Genomic DNA, 18714 nt, shown 5'->3' with positions numbered 1-18714 from the left:
TAAATAAGTCCAAAATAAAAGTATTGGAGTGCAGTCGAACAAAGTCAGTTGATGATTATTGTTACTTGGATAGTAAAATAATTACAGTAACGATGAAGAAGTTAAGGAGGACATAAACTGCAGACTAGCACAAACAAGCTAAGCCTTTCTTAACCCAATAACCGGTCGCGATCGCGACATATTTCTGTGTAGCTCTACCGCTAAAGTCGTGATCACAGCGCATCATGTCAGCGTACTAATCTCATGATAGCTTCTTTACTGTCAATGTATTGATCAGATATTATATACCACTTTAACCGCAATTGTCTGGTCCCAAGTCTGGAATGAGAAAGGAGGAGGGTTTGCTGGTCTGGCACCCAGCTGTAAAACTGCCAACGCCAAATGTTGGGCGGTGGGAAATAACCTGATTCCCTAAGGGGGCCTACGGCTTCGGGCGAATGAGCCCCTTTAGGTGGGGTGATGGTCCCCACAGTGAATGAAATGCTACTGGAATCCATTATGCAGCGTCTGTTCTCCAGGTTAGGGGCGGCTGCACAAGGCGTCTGTACTCCAGAGGAGCGGCCTCATTATCACCACACTGGATCACATCCAAAGTTTTAATTCGGGACCTAGTTCCATATAGGTGACACCTTGGCACTCAACCACGGAAGGTCTTTTAAGAAATACTCCACCGGCTGAACCAAGAGTTCAGAGAAGGCAGCATTCGGATACGGTGGGCTGCCACTTAAGATACCGTGAAGTCGGAGGCACGGAAATATCCCAGTACCACATACACGAACGAGACAAAGTTAAGAATCAAACCAAAGCAGATAACCTACTTCTCTACACACAATATAAACTCACTCATGCAAACCGGTAAACTAAAAGTGATGATCACCGACATAATGGACCAACACAAAATTCTCATCATGGGATTACAAGAAATTAGAAACACTGACCAGGATGCCTTGGAATCTCAAGGGTACAGACTTTATGAAGGTATACCCAGGAAGAGAGTGATGAAGAATGTCCCACAATTTGGAACAGGATTTTTGGTCAGCCTTAAAATAATAAACTCAGTTCAAGAATTCAAATCACAGTCTCTACGACTTTCAAGGCTCAACTTAAAGGCACCTAATAAAATCCATACTATAACAAATGCCCATGCTCCCACTAATGATAAAAACAACTCTTCAATAGACCATGAGGAAACAGAAGAATTTTGGAACCTATTGGAATAGACCATAGATAACATCCCCAAACACCATGTAAAATGATTAATAGGCAACTTTAACGCTCAACTAGGCAGAGAAAGAAAATAACGTGACATCATCGGAAAATGGCCAGCACACAAGAAAACAAATAAAAATGGAGAGCAACTAGTTGACCTGTGTAGAAACCATAATTTAATCTCAAAATCTACATGTTTTAAGAGAAAATCTCAAGAACTCAAAACATGGAAACACTCTGACTACACTAAAGGAGAAAGGCAACTGGATCACATCTGCATGGACATAATGTCAAAGTACTCCGAGAAATAGACACAGGTTCAGATCACTACGTAGTTAAAATAAAAATTAAGCTCACTCCCGAGAGGAGACTACAAAAGCAAGCCCCTAAAACTAAAAGAAAAATAGATCCTACCCAGCTAATCAACAATGAAAATTTGCAAAAAAGCAACTGAAAAAAATAAAAATCACAGATAAACGAAGACCTAGTACACAACCTTAAACAAACTGCAGAAGACTTGGCTCCAATTAAACCACGTAAAAACCACCAATGGTGGAACAGGGAATGGGATGAAACAGTGGAGAAAAGACATCAGGCATGGCTATTACATCAGTCCCAAAAATCAGAAATATTTATCAAAATCTAGTAAAACAGAGAAAAAAAAAACTACCCAAATCTTAAGAAGAATAAAAAGACAGCATCATAAGGACGCACTGCAATTAATTGAAGAATTCAATAAAACTCTATCAAGGTACTACTACAAAACCTTCAGAAAACAGCTCCAATAATATGAACCTATTCCTATTGATGAAGGATGAAAATGGTAAGCCGGCTCATAACAATAAAGACAATGCAGAAATTCTGGCTAAATATTTCAACAAGCTTCTAAATTGGGAGGAACCTACAGAACTCCTTCATTTGGACACCAACACTCCAATAAAAACACCACCAGAAAACATCAATTCCCCCACAATAAAGGAAGTTCACCAAGCACTGAATAAATTAAAAGTTACAAAGCACCAGGAGAAGATCAGACCTTTGCGGAAATCTGGAAATATGCAGGAAGATCAGCAAAAGTTGCCCTCCATCAACAACTTGTTTCTATCTGGATTAAAGAAGAACTGCCAGAACACTGGACAACAGCCCTCATTCATCCACTGCACAAAAAAGGAGACAAAACCGACCCTAATAATTACAGGCGAATCTCACTACTAGATAATAACAAACAAACAATTTTCAATAATCATCCTTAATAGGATAAGTTTGCAACTTGAGAAAGAACTAGGAGAATATCAAGGAGGTTTCAGACCCTGGAGGAGCTGTCCTGATCAGATCATGAGTCTGAAGTTGATAATGGACTATAACAGGAGAATAAACAGAGATATGGTGATAACATTTCTAGATTTCAAGAAAGCTTACGACTGCATCCATAGAGAATCTCTGTTTAAAATTTTAAGACATCTTGGATTACAACCCAAATTAATAAACATGATAAAACTGTGTCTCACTAACACCAAATCAAAAGTGAAGTTTAGGGGTGAAACATCAGAGTCATTTGAAATACAAAACTGGACTATGACAAGAAGATGGGCTCTCACCACTATTATTTAATTGTGCTCTAGAAATGGTAATGAGGGAATGGTTTAGGAAATGTCCCCCAAAAATAAAGATTGTCTAAAAAATCAAACCAAACTTCCTGGATATCGCCGATGACTTAACATTATAGCAGTGGACATTAAAGAAGCAAAAACCCAGATATCAGAACTACAAAACATTGCAAATCACATTGGCCTCAAAATATCATTTGAAAAAACAGAAATTATGCCTCAAAAACCAACACAACTAAAAGAAGTTATCATAAATGGTAATAAAATCAAAATAGTAACACAATTTAAATATCTTGGAGAAGTAATAACACATAACCTAAATGAAAAATCTCAATCCAAACAAGAACAAATACATTAGCTAAAGCACAAAAATTAACATGAGATATCTACAAAAAGAAATGTTTATCAATAAATGAAAAAATAAAACACTACAACACAGTTATAAAACCGGAAGCTACATATGCAGCAGAAATACATTTTCACCAGAATAAACTATAATAATAATAATAATAATAATAATAATAATAATAATAATAATAATAATAATAATAATAATAATAATAATAATAATAATAATAATAATAATAATCGTATGGCCTCAGCTACCGTGTGCAGACATTTCGATTTGACGACATCTGGCTGTCTGCTCGTCAATTTCGACGTTCCGTTTTACTCTAGGTCCGTTAGATGGCAGACAGAGTAAACCGGATCTCTCTTGGGCGTCTATGGCTGAGATTTAATTAATTTTATCAGGTAAATACCAAATGTATCACCAGAGATCTTTTAAATGCCGACATCGTACGACATGGAGTGTCGAATGGACTTTTTTCCGCTCTTCAAAAATCTGACTACCTCTGCCGGGTTTGAACCTGCTATCTCGGGATCCGGAGGCCGACACTCTACCACGGATCCACAGAGGCAGCTAGAATAAACAATCAAAGATTGACAGACTTCAGAAAATTGAAAGGAGGATTGGAAGAACCTGCATCAACAAAATATACCAGAAAGATGGACAGTGGCGGATAATACCTAAGAAAGTCGTGTACAAAGAGCTAGAACCCATTACAGATACTATGCATAAGAGGAGACTGGGATTCTTTGGACATATAATGAGGATGCAGGATTCAAGACTTCTGAAACAACTAGTACAACACAATCTTGTCTCAAAAAATATCACAACAGGATGTAAATGAATCAGAGAAGTAAGAGAGGATCTGAAGGAAATAGGCCTTACAACAGACGACACCACAAATAAAATTGAATACAAAACTCAAGAATACAAACCTCTGCTTTACCCTTAAACGAAATAAACAAACACACATATTTTCAACCAAGGAAAGGGCACAAAGATCGGAGCGTCTGAAGAAGTACTGGGAAGACCGCAAAGGCTGAACAATCCCTTCAAAGAGACCTGAACGATGGACTGACTAAAGTGATCCTATGCAGTCATAAAAGAGAAAGAGGAAGAAAAAGAAACCACTTTAAAGAGGAGAGTCTCTTTGTAATTATAACACATCGATAAAAGTACCGTATTTACCCGTGTATCAGACCCCCTCGCGTATTAGATCCCCCTAGCTGTTCAAGAGGAAGAAAATGAAAAAATAAATCATGCATACAAGAACCCCCAACGTAATTCATCAGAAAAGAATGACGAGTCCGCTTCGAAGCAAGTCTTATTGCAGGTGTGAAGACATCGCACAAATTTGTGAAGAGTTTCATTCGTACAACCCACACAATGAAAACACACGTCAAAGTCATGTGGTACATCTGTCTTTTGTAGTAAAGAAATGTCCGCCTCCGTAGCGTAGGCCTACTGCAGCTCTGATGACGTCGCACAAATAGGTGAATAGCTTTGTGTCCGACCCGCGCATTGCAGTCATGCATCAGTCACGCTATATGTCTGCGTTTTGTAGTTAAGAATGTCCGCCAGCGTAATGGCTAGCACAATTAGCTGCCGTTCTCGGGAGTCTGAGTTTGGTTCCCGGTAACGTACTGCCAGAGATTTACGAAAGCCAGGAAGGCTGATATACGGTAAACATGGTACATGTAACTCCCCTCCACTGGGGACATGTCTAAAAAGAGCTGCACTACCTCCGAATGAGGAAACGAGTTTACGAGTTGTTGCTATTAATATAGCAGATCATTAACAAAGTTAATGATCGTTTGATAACTCGTAACTCAGCCAATATAGGTATTTATTGGAGAGAAGCAGATTTAAAACGTGATAAAACCTAACCAATCATAACAATTGTTTTACTCGCAACATACCTAACAAATAATAATAATAATAATAATATAATAATGATGCACACAAACGAGACATTTCAGAAAAAGCATTGTAAGTTTTGGAACTTTACGGACAACTGGTGCAAAGTGGTTGGATGAACGCCGTGCTCAACACAGCGAGCTAATGAAAACCTACAGGATCTATCAAAAAGAGAGTAAACGCCAGAATATATAATGAAACTTATCGTGCTCCCTAGTCGGCCAATTAGCGAATAAATAAATAAATAAATAAATAAATAAATAAATAAATAAATAAATAAATAAATAAATAAATAAATAAATAAATAAATAAATAAATAAAAGTAAACGAAAACATAAAAATATTATTTAACGATTTTCGGAGGCACCAAACAAAACATACTAGGGTATGCATTAATAAAAACAACGAACGTACAAAATTAAACATCATGATGATAAAACGCATTATCGCCACACCTGTAAATATCCATATATGCGGCAAACTTTCTGGTTATTTATTTTTATTCTTCCCGTCGTGGAATATTTGGCACTATCCGGGCGATACCATACCTAACCTAAACAATGCAGCCTCTCTTAACTCACAGCTGTTCAGGTAAATCCTAATGTGATAAATGTAGAGAACAAGCATGAAATATACTTAAAAATAAAGGTCTGGCTTTCAACAGCCGCAGTTATCAAAAGAATGCTTCCATTCACTAAGTAATTACATTCGGAAGTACAACTCGTAACATATGCTAGTTATCAGCTGGTGGTTTGGCAAGTTTTCTACATGGCTTTGTTCAAAAGGACTGGCTTCTGCTACACATGCTACGCATACACAAACTGGGAATATAAGAGACCATCCCCTGAAACTATTTGGGAATATATTCATATTGTTTGAACTCTATAGCTGGGAACAAACTATTTTTAAAAGGTTCAAAAAGCCGGGACCTCGAATGCTCTTGATTGCAGGGCTGCTGCTGCTGCTATGGCTGACAAGATGGCAGTGAAGATGACATCATTTGGAATGACAACATGTCAGTAGCTGGGGATGGCAGGGCGAAACGATGACTCAAATGAAAGCAGTGATCAGGTTTACTCAAGTTTACTGTGTGGTAGGCCTACTGCTCAACTGACAGAGACAAATGACTGGCTATTATTTTGTATCTATAATGCATAATATGATACCCTTATCCCTTTTCTCTACGGAATCGAGTATGAAGCAAGACGAATCTTTGTAGCAAGTTTTTACGACTGCATGCCCTTCCTGACATCAACCTCAACAGAGGAATTGAGATGTAACGAATGATGTGATGTGATAGTAATTAAAAATGACTAAAAGTCACGTTCTCCATTTATTGTCTTTTTACATTTAGAAATACTGCCTTCCATCAAGAATAGCCGGTATAACTCAAATACATGCATAAGTTTATTAAAGAATAGTGTAGAATGTATACATGTACAATTTATATCTTTATTAACCTAGAAGTCGTGTTCATTGCACAAAATTTGAGGTTATTGCATACTGGACCCCCACTTTACTTATTTTAGTTGTAAAAGTGGGAATAAAAGGGGTCTAATATGCAAGTAAATATGGTAATTTAGAATCATGGAGAAGACTGGCATACACGCAGATAAAGAACAAACTGCAGATAGCCATCTTGTTTGTTGTGGTTGCCTAGCATGTGTTTCCATGGTATTTGTATCTAAAATTAGTGCAGTCACGAAGCAGTGAAATTCCTGACTGTATTAGATTTAGAAAGCAAAGAAGGCAGTGGTTTCGTTCTGGAAGAAGGAAATGATGATTCTGACATCAGCTAGTACACCCCCCCAGGTGTTCAACTGCAGAAAAAAATAACGCATCCACTTCTGGTACTCAGGATGTAATTGTGGTGTCCATCAACACTGCTATCATAAATTAGAAGACTGCTGGAGACCCATGAAGGCAAGAAGAAAGAGAAGCCACCCTCAAGATGTCAAAGATAAGGCCAACTAAGTGGTCTGTGTTTTGGAGTGATATGCATGTATTATATTATTCAGTACTTTTTTATTTCTCTTACCTTTATGACAGTTCAGGACAGTGAAAAGTGTATATATTCTTGATCAGCATTAAACGGTGCACATTTTGTATGTAACTGTGATAAAGCTATTTTTGTTACCTCTGTGTTTACTAGAACTTCATGGACTATTTAGACGTTTTTCATTTGTGTGGAATATTTCATCAATACACCCTTAAAACACTAAATTGGTGAGTTTTATTTCTTACTATATTTTTATCTATATTTTTCTGAATAAAATGACACATAATACTTAATTATTAGTCAACCATTTTCTTTTGTGTGATTTTATGAAAAATTGCTTGCAAAACTCCCAGAAATGGTTAGCGGTTGGAGGTAATATAGTCACCGGATGCAAGGTTATGAAAAGAAATTTGCTCACTTTGAACATTGAAATAGGAATTAGAAAGATATTTTCGAAGACTTTTGTATGGAGCATGGAAATGTATGGAAGTGAAACACGGAAGGTAACTAACACAGAAAAAGAATATAAGCTTTTGAAATGTGGTGTTACAGAAGAATACTGTAGGTGAGATGGGTAGATAAAATCATGAATGAAGAGATACTGAAATCGAATTGATGAGAGGAGATCAATTTGGCAAAATTTGATGAGACGAAGGGATGGAATGATAGGACACATCTTAAGACACCCAGGACTTGTTCAGTTGGTTTTTGAGGGAGGTGTGGGGGTAGACCAAGGTATGAATATGACAAGTAGATTAGAGCAGATGTAGGATGAAGCAATTATATAGAAATCTAAAGAGTAGCGCAGGGTAGGCATGGAGGGCTGCATCAAACCAGTCTATGGACTGATAACTCAAACAACAGCATTATTATTATTATTATTATTATTATTATTATTATTACTACTATTACTACTACTACTACTACTACTATCATCAAGCTTGGATATAAGGGAATCATGAGGATGTGGCTATCACCACAAGCGGTCCCAAACCACAACCACACCAGTAAATTTAAAAACACTACAGTACTTTCAAAAGCTTAACAACATATAATCACCACAAAGAAAGAAAAAGAAAGCTTACAACTACAGATCAGTACCACCACATTCATTCAAGTCTTCTGCATGAAAATTAATTAACTCACTGGCACCAACCATCATGAAACGTGGGATGCAAGCCAGGGGCTGATGTCACTTCACTCTTGCAATTAGAATCAAAATTCCTGGTCTCAAATGTTACATTTCATTATAATTCTTTTTTTAAATTTCATTTTAATATAAACAACGGGGCAAACAAGCTAATGAATTATTATTTAATTTTGATTATAGGTAACCATGGAGATTTGGCTGGTGCATTCTCATAGAGGGGTTTATGAGGAAACATTTAATGGTATGGACTCCACCCAGCTTAAAGCCTCTCCAACACCCTTCATCCCTCTGAAACCATCCACCAGTGTGCTTCCTCCTTACATTTTACTCGCTTCACTATATCCTCAGGCAGAAGTTCAAGAATCTGTAACACGTAACTCCAACCTTGAAACCAGTGAACTGCATGCTAAAAATCATTCAGGTAAGTTTGATATTGCCAAACAGCCTTCCTTACTGATGAAAATACTACAGTTTTACAATGAAATAGATTGTTCTTAGCATTATCTGAGTCCAAATTTTTATTATGGTACATAAAATATATGGAGGTAAACCCCATTAAACGCAGATTCGTTAGCCACAATTTTGCATATATGCGATTTTGGTTTTAAGTCTAGTGCTGCCATTTATTAACAGTATGTGGAAACTGTAATGCCTTAATATGGGTACAGACATGTGTGCCAAACTCTGTAGCGTACACTGCGACACGCGCCAAGGTTAAACGCGGCAGGCACATTTTCTGTCGTGTTTGTCAAGACGTGAATTGTCAGTTCCGGTCAGTAGAGCTGCAAAGTTGCACTTGACAGATTTCATATTTAACACCCCGGGTAAAAGGAAAGAAACTGTGCCTGTCGAAGGAAAGAACTGTGTACCAAAGTCGTATTCGTTAGAAACAAAGTTAGAAGTTTTGGACCGCTATGAGAAAGATTAGTGTATTGTTGACATTCAGTGTGCATTGGGACTTAGTGAATCCACTGTGAGAACTATTTTTGACAATGCGTAAACAATTTGAAAAACCGCTCAATCTTCTACTAACTTAAGTGTGACTAGAGTGACAAATCTCGCTCGGAAGTGATCGAAAGAATGGACTGGATTGGGCATCACAACCAACAACACATGCCTCTCTCTGGAACTGTTATTCAAGCTAAAGCCAAGAGCTTGTATGCAAAGTTTAGTTTATTATTGTATGTTTCAGTGTATTTTTAAGTGTATAAAGTTTGCATTAAAATGGGTTTCGGAAGCACGATAATGGTTATTCTTTTTGCAAAATACTAGGAATCTCTGCTATTTTAAACTTAATATGTGAGTAAACGGAAACCTAACCCTATATTTTAAATATAAAATGACTCCTGATTTATGCGAATTCGGTATGCACTCGGATTCACTAAGTCCCAATGCACACTGAATGTCAACAATACACTAATCTTTCTCATAGCGGTCCAAAACTTCTAACTTTGTTTCTAACGAATACGACTTTGGTACACAGTTCTTTCCTTCGACAGGCACAGTTTCTTTCCTTTTACCCGGGGTGTTAAATATGAAATCTGTCAAGTGCAACTTTGCAGCTCTACTGACCGGAACTGACAATTCACGTCTTGACAAACACGACTGTTTGTAAGGCTTTATTAAGGCTTTATTATAAGAATATCTTAACTACTGTCATCCCTCTCACTCATCTTTTGACGCATATACCTATATCATCCTCACTTTTATCATTTGTAATTTATCTTTAAAAAAAACTACAATTAAGAACAATCAGGATCCTGATTTATTATCTTTCAGGTTTGAGATTAAGGCTGAAGATGCCTTTAAATAAAGGGCGAAACATGTCCCTGTAATTTTCTTCATAAGATTTTAATTCTTAATTAAAATCACTCTTTATGTATTGAATAGGTGGAATGAAAAAACATTAATATTTCTTTGACTTTGACAGAAGCAGTAGGTATGAAACTTATAAAAGTGTAACTATAAATTACAGAAAACTTGAAGTATTTGTGCAGAGAATTTGTTCAATTTGTGAAAATTTAGTCCAAACTAAGTCAAATCTTCATCAAAATACAATAAGACTGTTTTCAAAAATAAGAATAATGCTGACTTCTTGTATGAAATTTTGTTGCTTCACTCCCTTATTAAAAAGAAAATCGGCAATGTGCCTTATTTTTTGAAAAACATTAGAGAACCCTAAATCTATGATGAGTATTACCTACCATTGCCACCAGCTCCTTGGTCATGAATACTGCAGATTGGGTTGGCATCATCCATCTCAAGGCAAGCCCTAATTACTCTATGTAATTTCTGTTCCATTTCAGCATCTCCTCGCTGTACAGCCCCAAAGTCCAACTCGCTACTGCTATCACCTTGGACCTGCACATCAATAAATATTTGCCTTAACTTTAGCTATATGTCAACTTAATTTGAGACTTCTAACTGACTTTTGAACTCACCTCAACAGAACTTGCAGCACCACCACCAACACCAATTCGGTATACTGGACCTCCAAGTTTAACCACTTGCATGCCTGAAAAGTACACAATTTACATTACAATGAGAGAAATTGAATGGTATACAGAGATTACTCATCATCCATCACTGCTCATTGTAAAAAATAGAAGAATTTTGTATGTTGTGATTTTTCATTCAAAATACTACAGTATTTTTATAGTGCCCTAACATACCCCCTAATGATAGGTACTATCTATCTATCTATCTATGCATCTATCTACTGTACCTATGACTTCATTTGACACATGTTTGTTCCTTTTCAATACTTTTACCCCGTAATGAATGTATTTTAAGATTTGAAGTTCCATAATATTACACTGAAAGCTTGATGTCCAGTTAACCTCCTTTAAATGAAAGATGAATATGTCGTCTGATTAAAATACAGACCTAAACAACATCTGCCTGCGTACTGAATAATATTTTCATGGTGTAAGATTAATATTTAACCCAGAATTGAATGTTGTACCTAGCCTACAATAAATTATACAGGGCACTCCTCAGAAACCTTCACCATTTTAACAAGTATAAACTTGAAATTGAACATTATGACCTCAATGGGTCTGGGAGAATCTATACTGGTACCCCTGCTGTCCAATGTTGACCATCATTTGGTTATTATTGCATAAATTGATTTACATAGTGATTAGTTTACCACATGCATGCATACAGTACTTCCTTCAGCAATGTATTTAAACGTCTTGGAAGACATGATGTATTCACAAAGATGCACACAAAATGCTGTCAGTTGTGTACCCTAATTTTATTTACAAACTGTATAGATTTATCACACACACATCAATAAACCATCATTTTGAACAACTGATTATCACGAAGACTAAGAAGAAGACTGCACCACATGCATGTCAACTACCAAACTCAACAAAACCAATTCACATACTTGACTTCAACCACATGGCTAATACGGTATGACTTCCACACAAATCATCAAAACAACTCCAACTAACCAACTCTCTACCATCAAGACTGCCTCTTTTATATGTTGCCTGGCCAGGCTTCTATGACACAACATATCTTCTCGTAAATTCTATAGAGTGCACAATAGCACAGTTACAATGTAAAGAAGGTTCTACATAGTTCTCGTAGTACATAGCATTGTTCTGGATATTACGGTGTGTTGCACAATACTGTGGTGGATTATACATCATACATACAGGTATATACACATATAAATTATATACCACTAATTACATGTTCTTACATTGAATAAACCCATATTAATATATATACAGCACATGTTTCAGGACATAACCTCACAAATAATATGATCATCCGTACATAATAATAATAATAGATAGATAGATAGATAGATAGATAGATAGATAGATAATGCCTTTATTGGTGGCGAAGTTAGGGCTCGAGGCCCTCTCTTACACTTAACCACTAGATGAATATACATAACTTATAATTTCGAAGACAAATAAAACAAATAATACTAATAGCAATAATAATAATAATAATAATAATAATAATAATAATAATAATAATAATAATAATGAAAGAATCCTTAATTTTAAAATACACAAAATAACGTACACTTAAATTATGTAACTGCAGTAATCCATTCATTCATCCCATTCATTCCTTCATTCACTCAAAAATTTTCCAGCAAGTCAGCGGGATCTACCCAGCAAATGCTCCCAGCAAGCCACTTTAAACTTGCGATGAGAAGGATTTTCTCTAATGTTCGCAGGTAGCGAACCTAGACACAGAGATTATGAAGGAGCGGTTGTACACAGCAGTGCGGTTTACAGGTATGGCAAGAGAGGAACCAGATCTTGTATTGTGTTCATGATAGGACGAGAGGTAAGAAAAAGATGAAGACAGATAGTCGGGAGTATTAGTGGAAAGAACTTTGTGCAGAAGTGATAGCATGTGAAGTTCACGGCGCTGGTGCACTCGAAGCCACGACAGCTCCTTATAATAAGGTGATATATGAGCATCATATCGCAGATTAAAGATATATCTTATGCAGCTGTTCAGGCTCCGGTCCAGTTTCTTGTTACTGTCCCAGGTTATTCCAGTCAACACAGTGTCACAGTAGTCAAATAATAATAATAATAATAATAATAATAATAATAATAATAATAATAATAATAATAATAATAATAATAATAATAATAATAATAATTTTTTTGCGAGGGAGTGTGGAAAATCTTTTATAAGACGCTTGTGAGGGTCCGCACTCAACAAGTGTGTGGAGATTCTTACCCACTAAAAACCACACTCCCTTTTCCCACGACGTTTATCTCCGCCCCGGAAACCGCTCTCGCATTACTTCAGGGCAGATGTCGTGCTTAATGCATCTTGTGCTTCATCTTCCTTCTCCTGCTTTACTGTCTGTCGTAATCGTCCAGGTCCTTCTTCTGACGCAGAATATTTTCTACGTAGACTGCCACCTGGTCCCAAGATTCTCGACTTCGTAGCATTACTGACACGATCCCTTCTGGCGTCAGTTCTCCGTGCATAACTTCTAAGCATCTTCTTTGTGGCAGCCAATGAACACACACAAAGAAAGTATGTGATACATCATCGATATCACCGCAGTATATGCACACCGGACTAGTTGCTAGCCCTAGCCTATGAAGAAATTTTCGGAAGTATCCATGACCTGTCAAGAACTGTGTGAGATGGTAGTTCACTTCACCATGATTAATAATAATAATAATAATAATAATAATAATAATAATAATAATAAAAGATGGAAGCAGCATACCAGTTATGTCGAAATGTCTACAATAAAAAATCAGTTTCATTCACTGCAAAAATCAGACATTACAACACTGTCATCAAACCAGAAAGTCTATATGCGATCGAATGTATTCCACTGAACAGGAAGGGCTTACTAGAAAACACTGAAAAGACAGAAAGGAAGATCCTGAGGAAGATACTAGGGCCCAGGAAAGTGGGTCAAGAATTTAGACTGCGACCAAATGAGGAACTATACAAAAGGACCGAAAAAATCACAACATCCTTCAAGAAGAGAAGACTCTGCTTCTACGGACACATTAAAAGAATGCCACCAGAGAGAACAGCCAAGCGAATTCTGGAATACATGGAGAACAGGAAGACACAAACTAGCTGGCTTAAAGGGGTCAAGGAGGATATGGAGGAAAATAATATATCACAGCAGGCAGTATACAACAGACAGGAATACAGAAAAATCATCAACAAAATTAAGGGATTCAAAGATCAAAGTAGAAAAAAACGGACCGGCAACAACTGGTCACGAGAACGTAAAGAAGCCCACTCCGAAAGGATGAAGAAGTACTGGGCCGATCGAAAGAGGAAGAACCGTAAATGAATGATACTTAACGTGGACCATAGTAGACCTATTCGAAAACAAGAAGAAGAAAATATTTGCATTATTCACCCATGGGTTAAAGAATATTGTTTCCAAGTTATATTAATCTATTACACTTTGGTCAGACAAAAATTCTGATTCAGACACAATGGACGTTTCAAAGAGAATTCAGTGAGTGCAATGTTCCAACCAAGCTGTCTTACCGAAAGAAAGCAAGAGACAGCTGGCTCACCATATGGCGAGAGTGGAAAACATAGACCTGCATTGAGAGTAAAGCTTATTCTGATGATGTTCAAGGATGTTTAACCAACGCACCAAATAAAGTATTACATTGATTAAGGCAGCAGAAATGCTACTTATATTGTATATGTCAGAGAGCAGCAAAAAAAAATTCAGACTTACAAGCATACAGAGCGCTTGCAGTAGAGAAGGAAGCATATGTGACAAAGTGTATACTTTATTGCCATTGGTTCCAGGTTAATCTTACTGTAAGCCCATACATTCTATCAATAATATGATTTATAAATGACTCTCCAGACTTCTTCCCATAAAGTTACTGTCAGAGTATAGAGTAATAGATCGCACACATTGCCTGAACTCTGAGACAGTCAGGGATAAAATCAATAATACTGACAAGGATACACTTCAGAGAACTCCACAGAATATGGTGTGGCAGATAAAGTTGTGACAGGGTACAGGTAGAAGACATATTTTCTAACACTTACCCTGACAAAATTATTTTTCCACACTTACTCTGTAATTTTGAGCTGATTCAATTTGGTTCAGAAGTACAAGTCATTAAAATGGTAAAAGTTTACAAGGAGAACCATGCATGATTTGAGCAGCTAAATATTAAGAAGCAGAGGAGTATCAGACCAAATTAAATGTTAAATCTAGACAACTAGTAACAGTTCTACAGTACAATTAATTACACATGTGATTTAGGTAAATTGTATAATGAATGGGAATAAGAAATATATTGAATACATAAATAGTTACCTTTCTCTGGTTTCAGTTTATTAACCATATTATAATCAAGAGAGCCAACACCGCCACTAAACATGATTGGTTTAATCCACTCTCGGCGTTCACCAGATGAGTCCACAAGTCCAAAAGACCTCGCAAATCCAGATATAACTGGCTCACCAAACTTGTTACCATAGTCAGATGCTCCATTACTAGCCTCAATCAAAACTTCTAGAGGAGGCGCAAAATTAGAAGGATACGGCTGTGATTGTTCTTCCCATGGCAGGGGGTAGTCTGAAATATAATACAACTTTTAAAGTAAAATGACCACAGCAAAATAAATGACCACAGAGTTATATAATGAGTTTAAAAATATGTCTCATGATCTGTAAATTATAGCAACTAGTGCTACAGAAATAGTTGAGCTGCTTAATAAAGCATGTAAAATGTGGAGTGTTTAACTCGATGGCATGTGCTCACTGCTCCCAGCCAAGTGATAAGAGTGATAGACACAACATATACACATGCCTCTAATCCTCGTGAAGCTTGATTAGATTTGAGCTCATATTTCAGGTGTTCTGCCAAGACATGACTTTATATACTGTTCAAAAGGGAAGTTGCTCTTTACTGTGAAAAAAAAAAAAAATTGATTATCTATACTGGTTCACATCCTCTTAGACAATGACAAGGGAAATCCTTGACCTTGAGCGCACTGAACTGCATGGAAACATGCTTAGAATATATAGATCGTTCATCGAAAAAACAGCAGTCTGTGACTTTTCCATGCAACATTCAGCAGTTGCCTGCTAGCGCCATTAGACGGTAGAATGTTGTATCTGCACTAACAAGTATAGTTGCAGTAGGAGTGCGTCTCTTGGAGTGTTTGGTTATAGATTACAGTGTACATTGGCATCACGAGAATTAATGCCATGAATGTTGTCAAAATATTAGAGACAAAGTTGTGACGTGCTGAGTATGCTATTTGCTTTACGTCGCACCGACACAGATAGGTCTTATGGTGACGATGGGGTAGGACAGACCTAGGAATTGGAAGGAAGCGGCCGTGGCCTTAAGGTACAGCCCCGGCATTTGCTTGGTGTGAAAATGGGAAACCATGGAAAACCATCTTCAGGGCTGCCGACAGTGGGGCTCGAACCCACTATCTCCCGATTACTGGATACTAGCCGCACTTAAGCGACTGCAATGTGCTGAATATGAAAACACAATCAGAGTCAACATTATGGAGTTTGCAAATGTTATATAACATAATAATGCAGAAATACAGTGGTGATGATACAGAAATGCATGTTTCACTGGATAGATATATCGATTTTGAAGGAGAGCAAACAAAGATGTTATACATAAGATATTGTCACCGAAAACAACAAAATATAGCCAACCTCTTGAAGTATACTTCATTCAGTAATGTAAGCTTTATATAAGAATGATTGCTGACACTGTAAGACTACAATGTGAAAAAGCACAAGTGAAGCTACATGATCAACATTTTATCATTAGAATTCACTCTGGAATATATTCATCAATTTTCTGCACCGAAGTACATGCCCATGTTTCAATATGCTTGGAAAAAGGCAAGTTATGACACTCACATACCCACATCAGTTTTAAATGTAATTAGTATGGCTTTCGATACTGGACTATTTTAATATAACTGATTTTGAATGCAAGAATGTGGCTTTAGTGAGATGTGCATATTGTTCTCTTCCACTTTGTTTTAACCACTTTAAGCAGATGATTTGTGACATTTTTTTACAGAAAATGTAACAACACACTCAAGTCAATGAATTGTGTGCATTTTCCCTCATATTATATTGATAACATATTTCCTTGCATTACTCCAGTTCCTCTCTTAGGACTTGAATAGATGATTATTAAGATGCCTCTGAAGGTAGAACGCACCGTTTTGCATGGGAATGACTCAGACAAATGTTATTGATCTATACATATTTTTGTGTCGTTCACAGCAGTCGAGGTCAAGGGTGTCAAATTCTGAATAGAACAGAGTGAAAGTTAATCGGAAATGTCAGATTGTGAAGAACTATTTAGTGGTAGTGGTGCCATTGGGAGTGGTGAATTCAAGAAAAGTGGCAGAGAATCAGAAATTCTGAAAGTGATGAATGCTGCTCGCATGGCCAGGTTCAAGTATAAAACACCACAAAATGAACAAGGGAAATGGAGGAAAGGCAGCAAACCAGAAAGATTTTCATTTTCTGGGACTAGTGGTACAACTCCAATATTACTTAGGGCCACTCTGTGGCTCATAAAGGCTGTTATTTAGTCGATATGACGATATGAACAAGATAAATATCTCGTGGCTTAGCACATCACAGAATGCTTCAGAATTTTCCACGTCATAAAAACCTCCTGAAATGCCAAATAAACAAAAATCCAACAGTAGGATTCATGGTCCTTTCATTTTCTAAATTATTTGCTTGAGAACCTACAAATAGCTGTAACTAGTAAATTTTAAGTTCCCATAAAAACATACAAATAGCTATGTCTTACATAAATTATATACTAATTCTGGGCATGTAAAGGGTCAGAAAATTAGTTTACCAATGGATTAACAGGATGAAGAGTGCAGCAGACTTAATGGTATCTAGAAGTTAGATTTCCTACAAACTCTATTCTGTCTCCTACCACTTCAGAGAAAGCAAGCTCATTAACTCATTTATACTCAGAACCATTTTTGTTCAATATTTTCATAATTTTAATAATAATATAATCTTGACTTTGCCAAGGAATAACATTTCTGTACCAATCATAAAAAGTGCAGGAATTAAAAACCATCTTTTGGGGTTGAATGTGCGAAAAGAGGGTCTTTGTTTCAAGAACTGGGTAGTAATATTGTGGAGAGAACTGTTTGAGCATGTGCCAGCTAGAAGCTGCATTCTTTGTGTGTTTGGGAAGTGTGGAAATATTCCACCCTTATGTCTGAGGATGAGAGGTCTGTTCTATTTGAAATCTTGCATGCGATTGGTTGATCTGTTTCATAGTTCTGGAAATGTGCTGTGTTCAAACTGGGTGGCGGGGTAGCTCCTTTCACAGCGGACATATGTCTGTCATGGTGGCGCTCCAACGAGGAGCCTTGGCCATTTTCAGGGGATCACATAATGTAGGTTTCAGTTAAACATTAACTTGTTTTAATATACATGTAGGAATATTACAGGGCAGTCCTGCATCCTCATTTAATAATGTGTGGTATGCTTCCACATTTTTGTTCAAGTTATTAGCACTTTTCAGCACTATGTACAATTTTGGTTGGAAAAGGCAATGGTTTTTTATGTATCTTTGTAAGCGTCATGTAAATTTCCTGAACTGCATTGTTTTTCTGTATTCAGTGGTATGGAAGTAGCCTGACATAATACAGAACCTTATACTCCAAATTAGGTAATGAAAAGGAAATGATGCCACCGTACAGCAAGTATAGCACTTTGAGGGAAAACACTTTTAAATTTCCCCTCGTCTTAAGATGTTCACAGTCATGTGATGAACGAAGGTTTTTTTTTTTAAATTCTGATCATGCATGCAAGTAAACAAGATATAGTTGGGAGCTAAGTCTGTATGTCGTGGAATTACGCAACATCCCCCCCCCCCCACAATCTCTGCCATTGTCGGCTCCAATGCGCCAGTCGTAGCCAAGCTACGATCAATACTCCCTCCAAATGTGAGTTG

At 36.9% G+C, this 18714-nt stretch overlaps 1 protein-coding gene across 2 annotated transcripts in view; it reads right to left on the bottom strand.

Annotated features, from left to right (window-relative positions):
- Pfas (phosphoribosylformylglycinamidine synthase) overlaps positions 1–18714 on the bottom strand; it is a 275681-nt gene that overhangs the window by 113077 nt on the left and 143890 nt on the right. For both annotated transcript variants that reach the window (XM_067143336.2, XM_068226729.1), the window contains exons 9-11: positions 15052–15312; positions 10673–10746; positions 10436–10592 (exon numbers count right to left, since the gene is read on the bottom strand). In XM_067143336.2, the coding sequence (XP_066999437.2) occupies positions 10436–10592; positions 10673–10746; positions 15052–15312 (492 nt within the window). The remainder of the gene's footprint in view (positions 1–10435; positions 10593–10672; positions 10747–15051; positions 15313–18714) is intronic.

This window comes from Anabrus simplex, chromosome 3 (assembly GCF_040414725.1).
Source record: "Anabrus simplex isolate iqAnaSimp1 chromosome 3, ASM4041472v1, whole genome shotgun sequence".
Taxonomy (NCBI): domain Eukaryota; kingdom Metazoa; phylum Arthropoda; class Insecta; order Orthoptera; family Tettigoniidae; genus Anabrus; species Anabrus simplex.
This window is presented reverse-complemented; position numbering and strand designations above follow the sequence as displayed.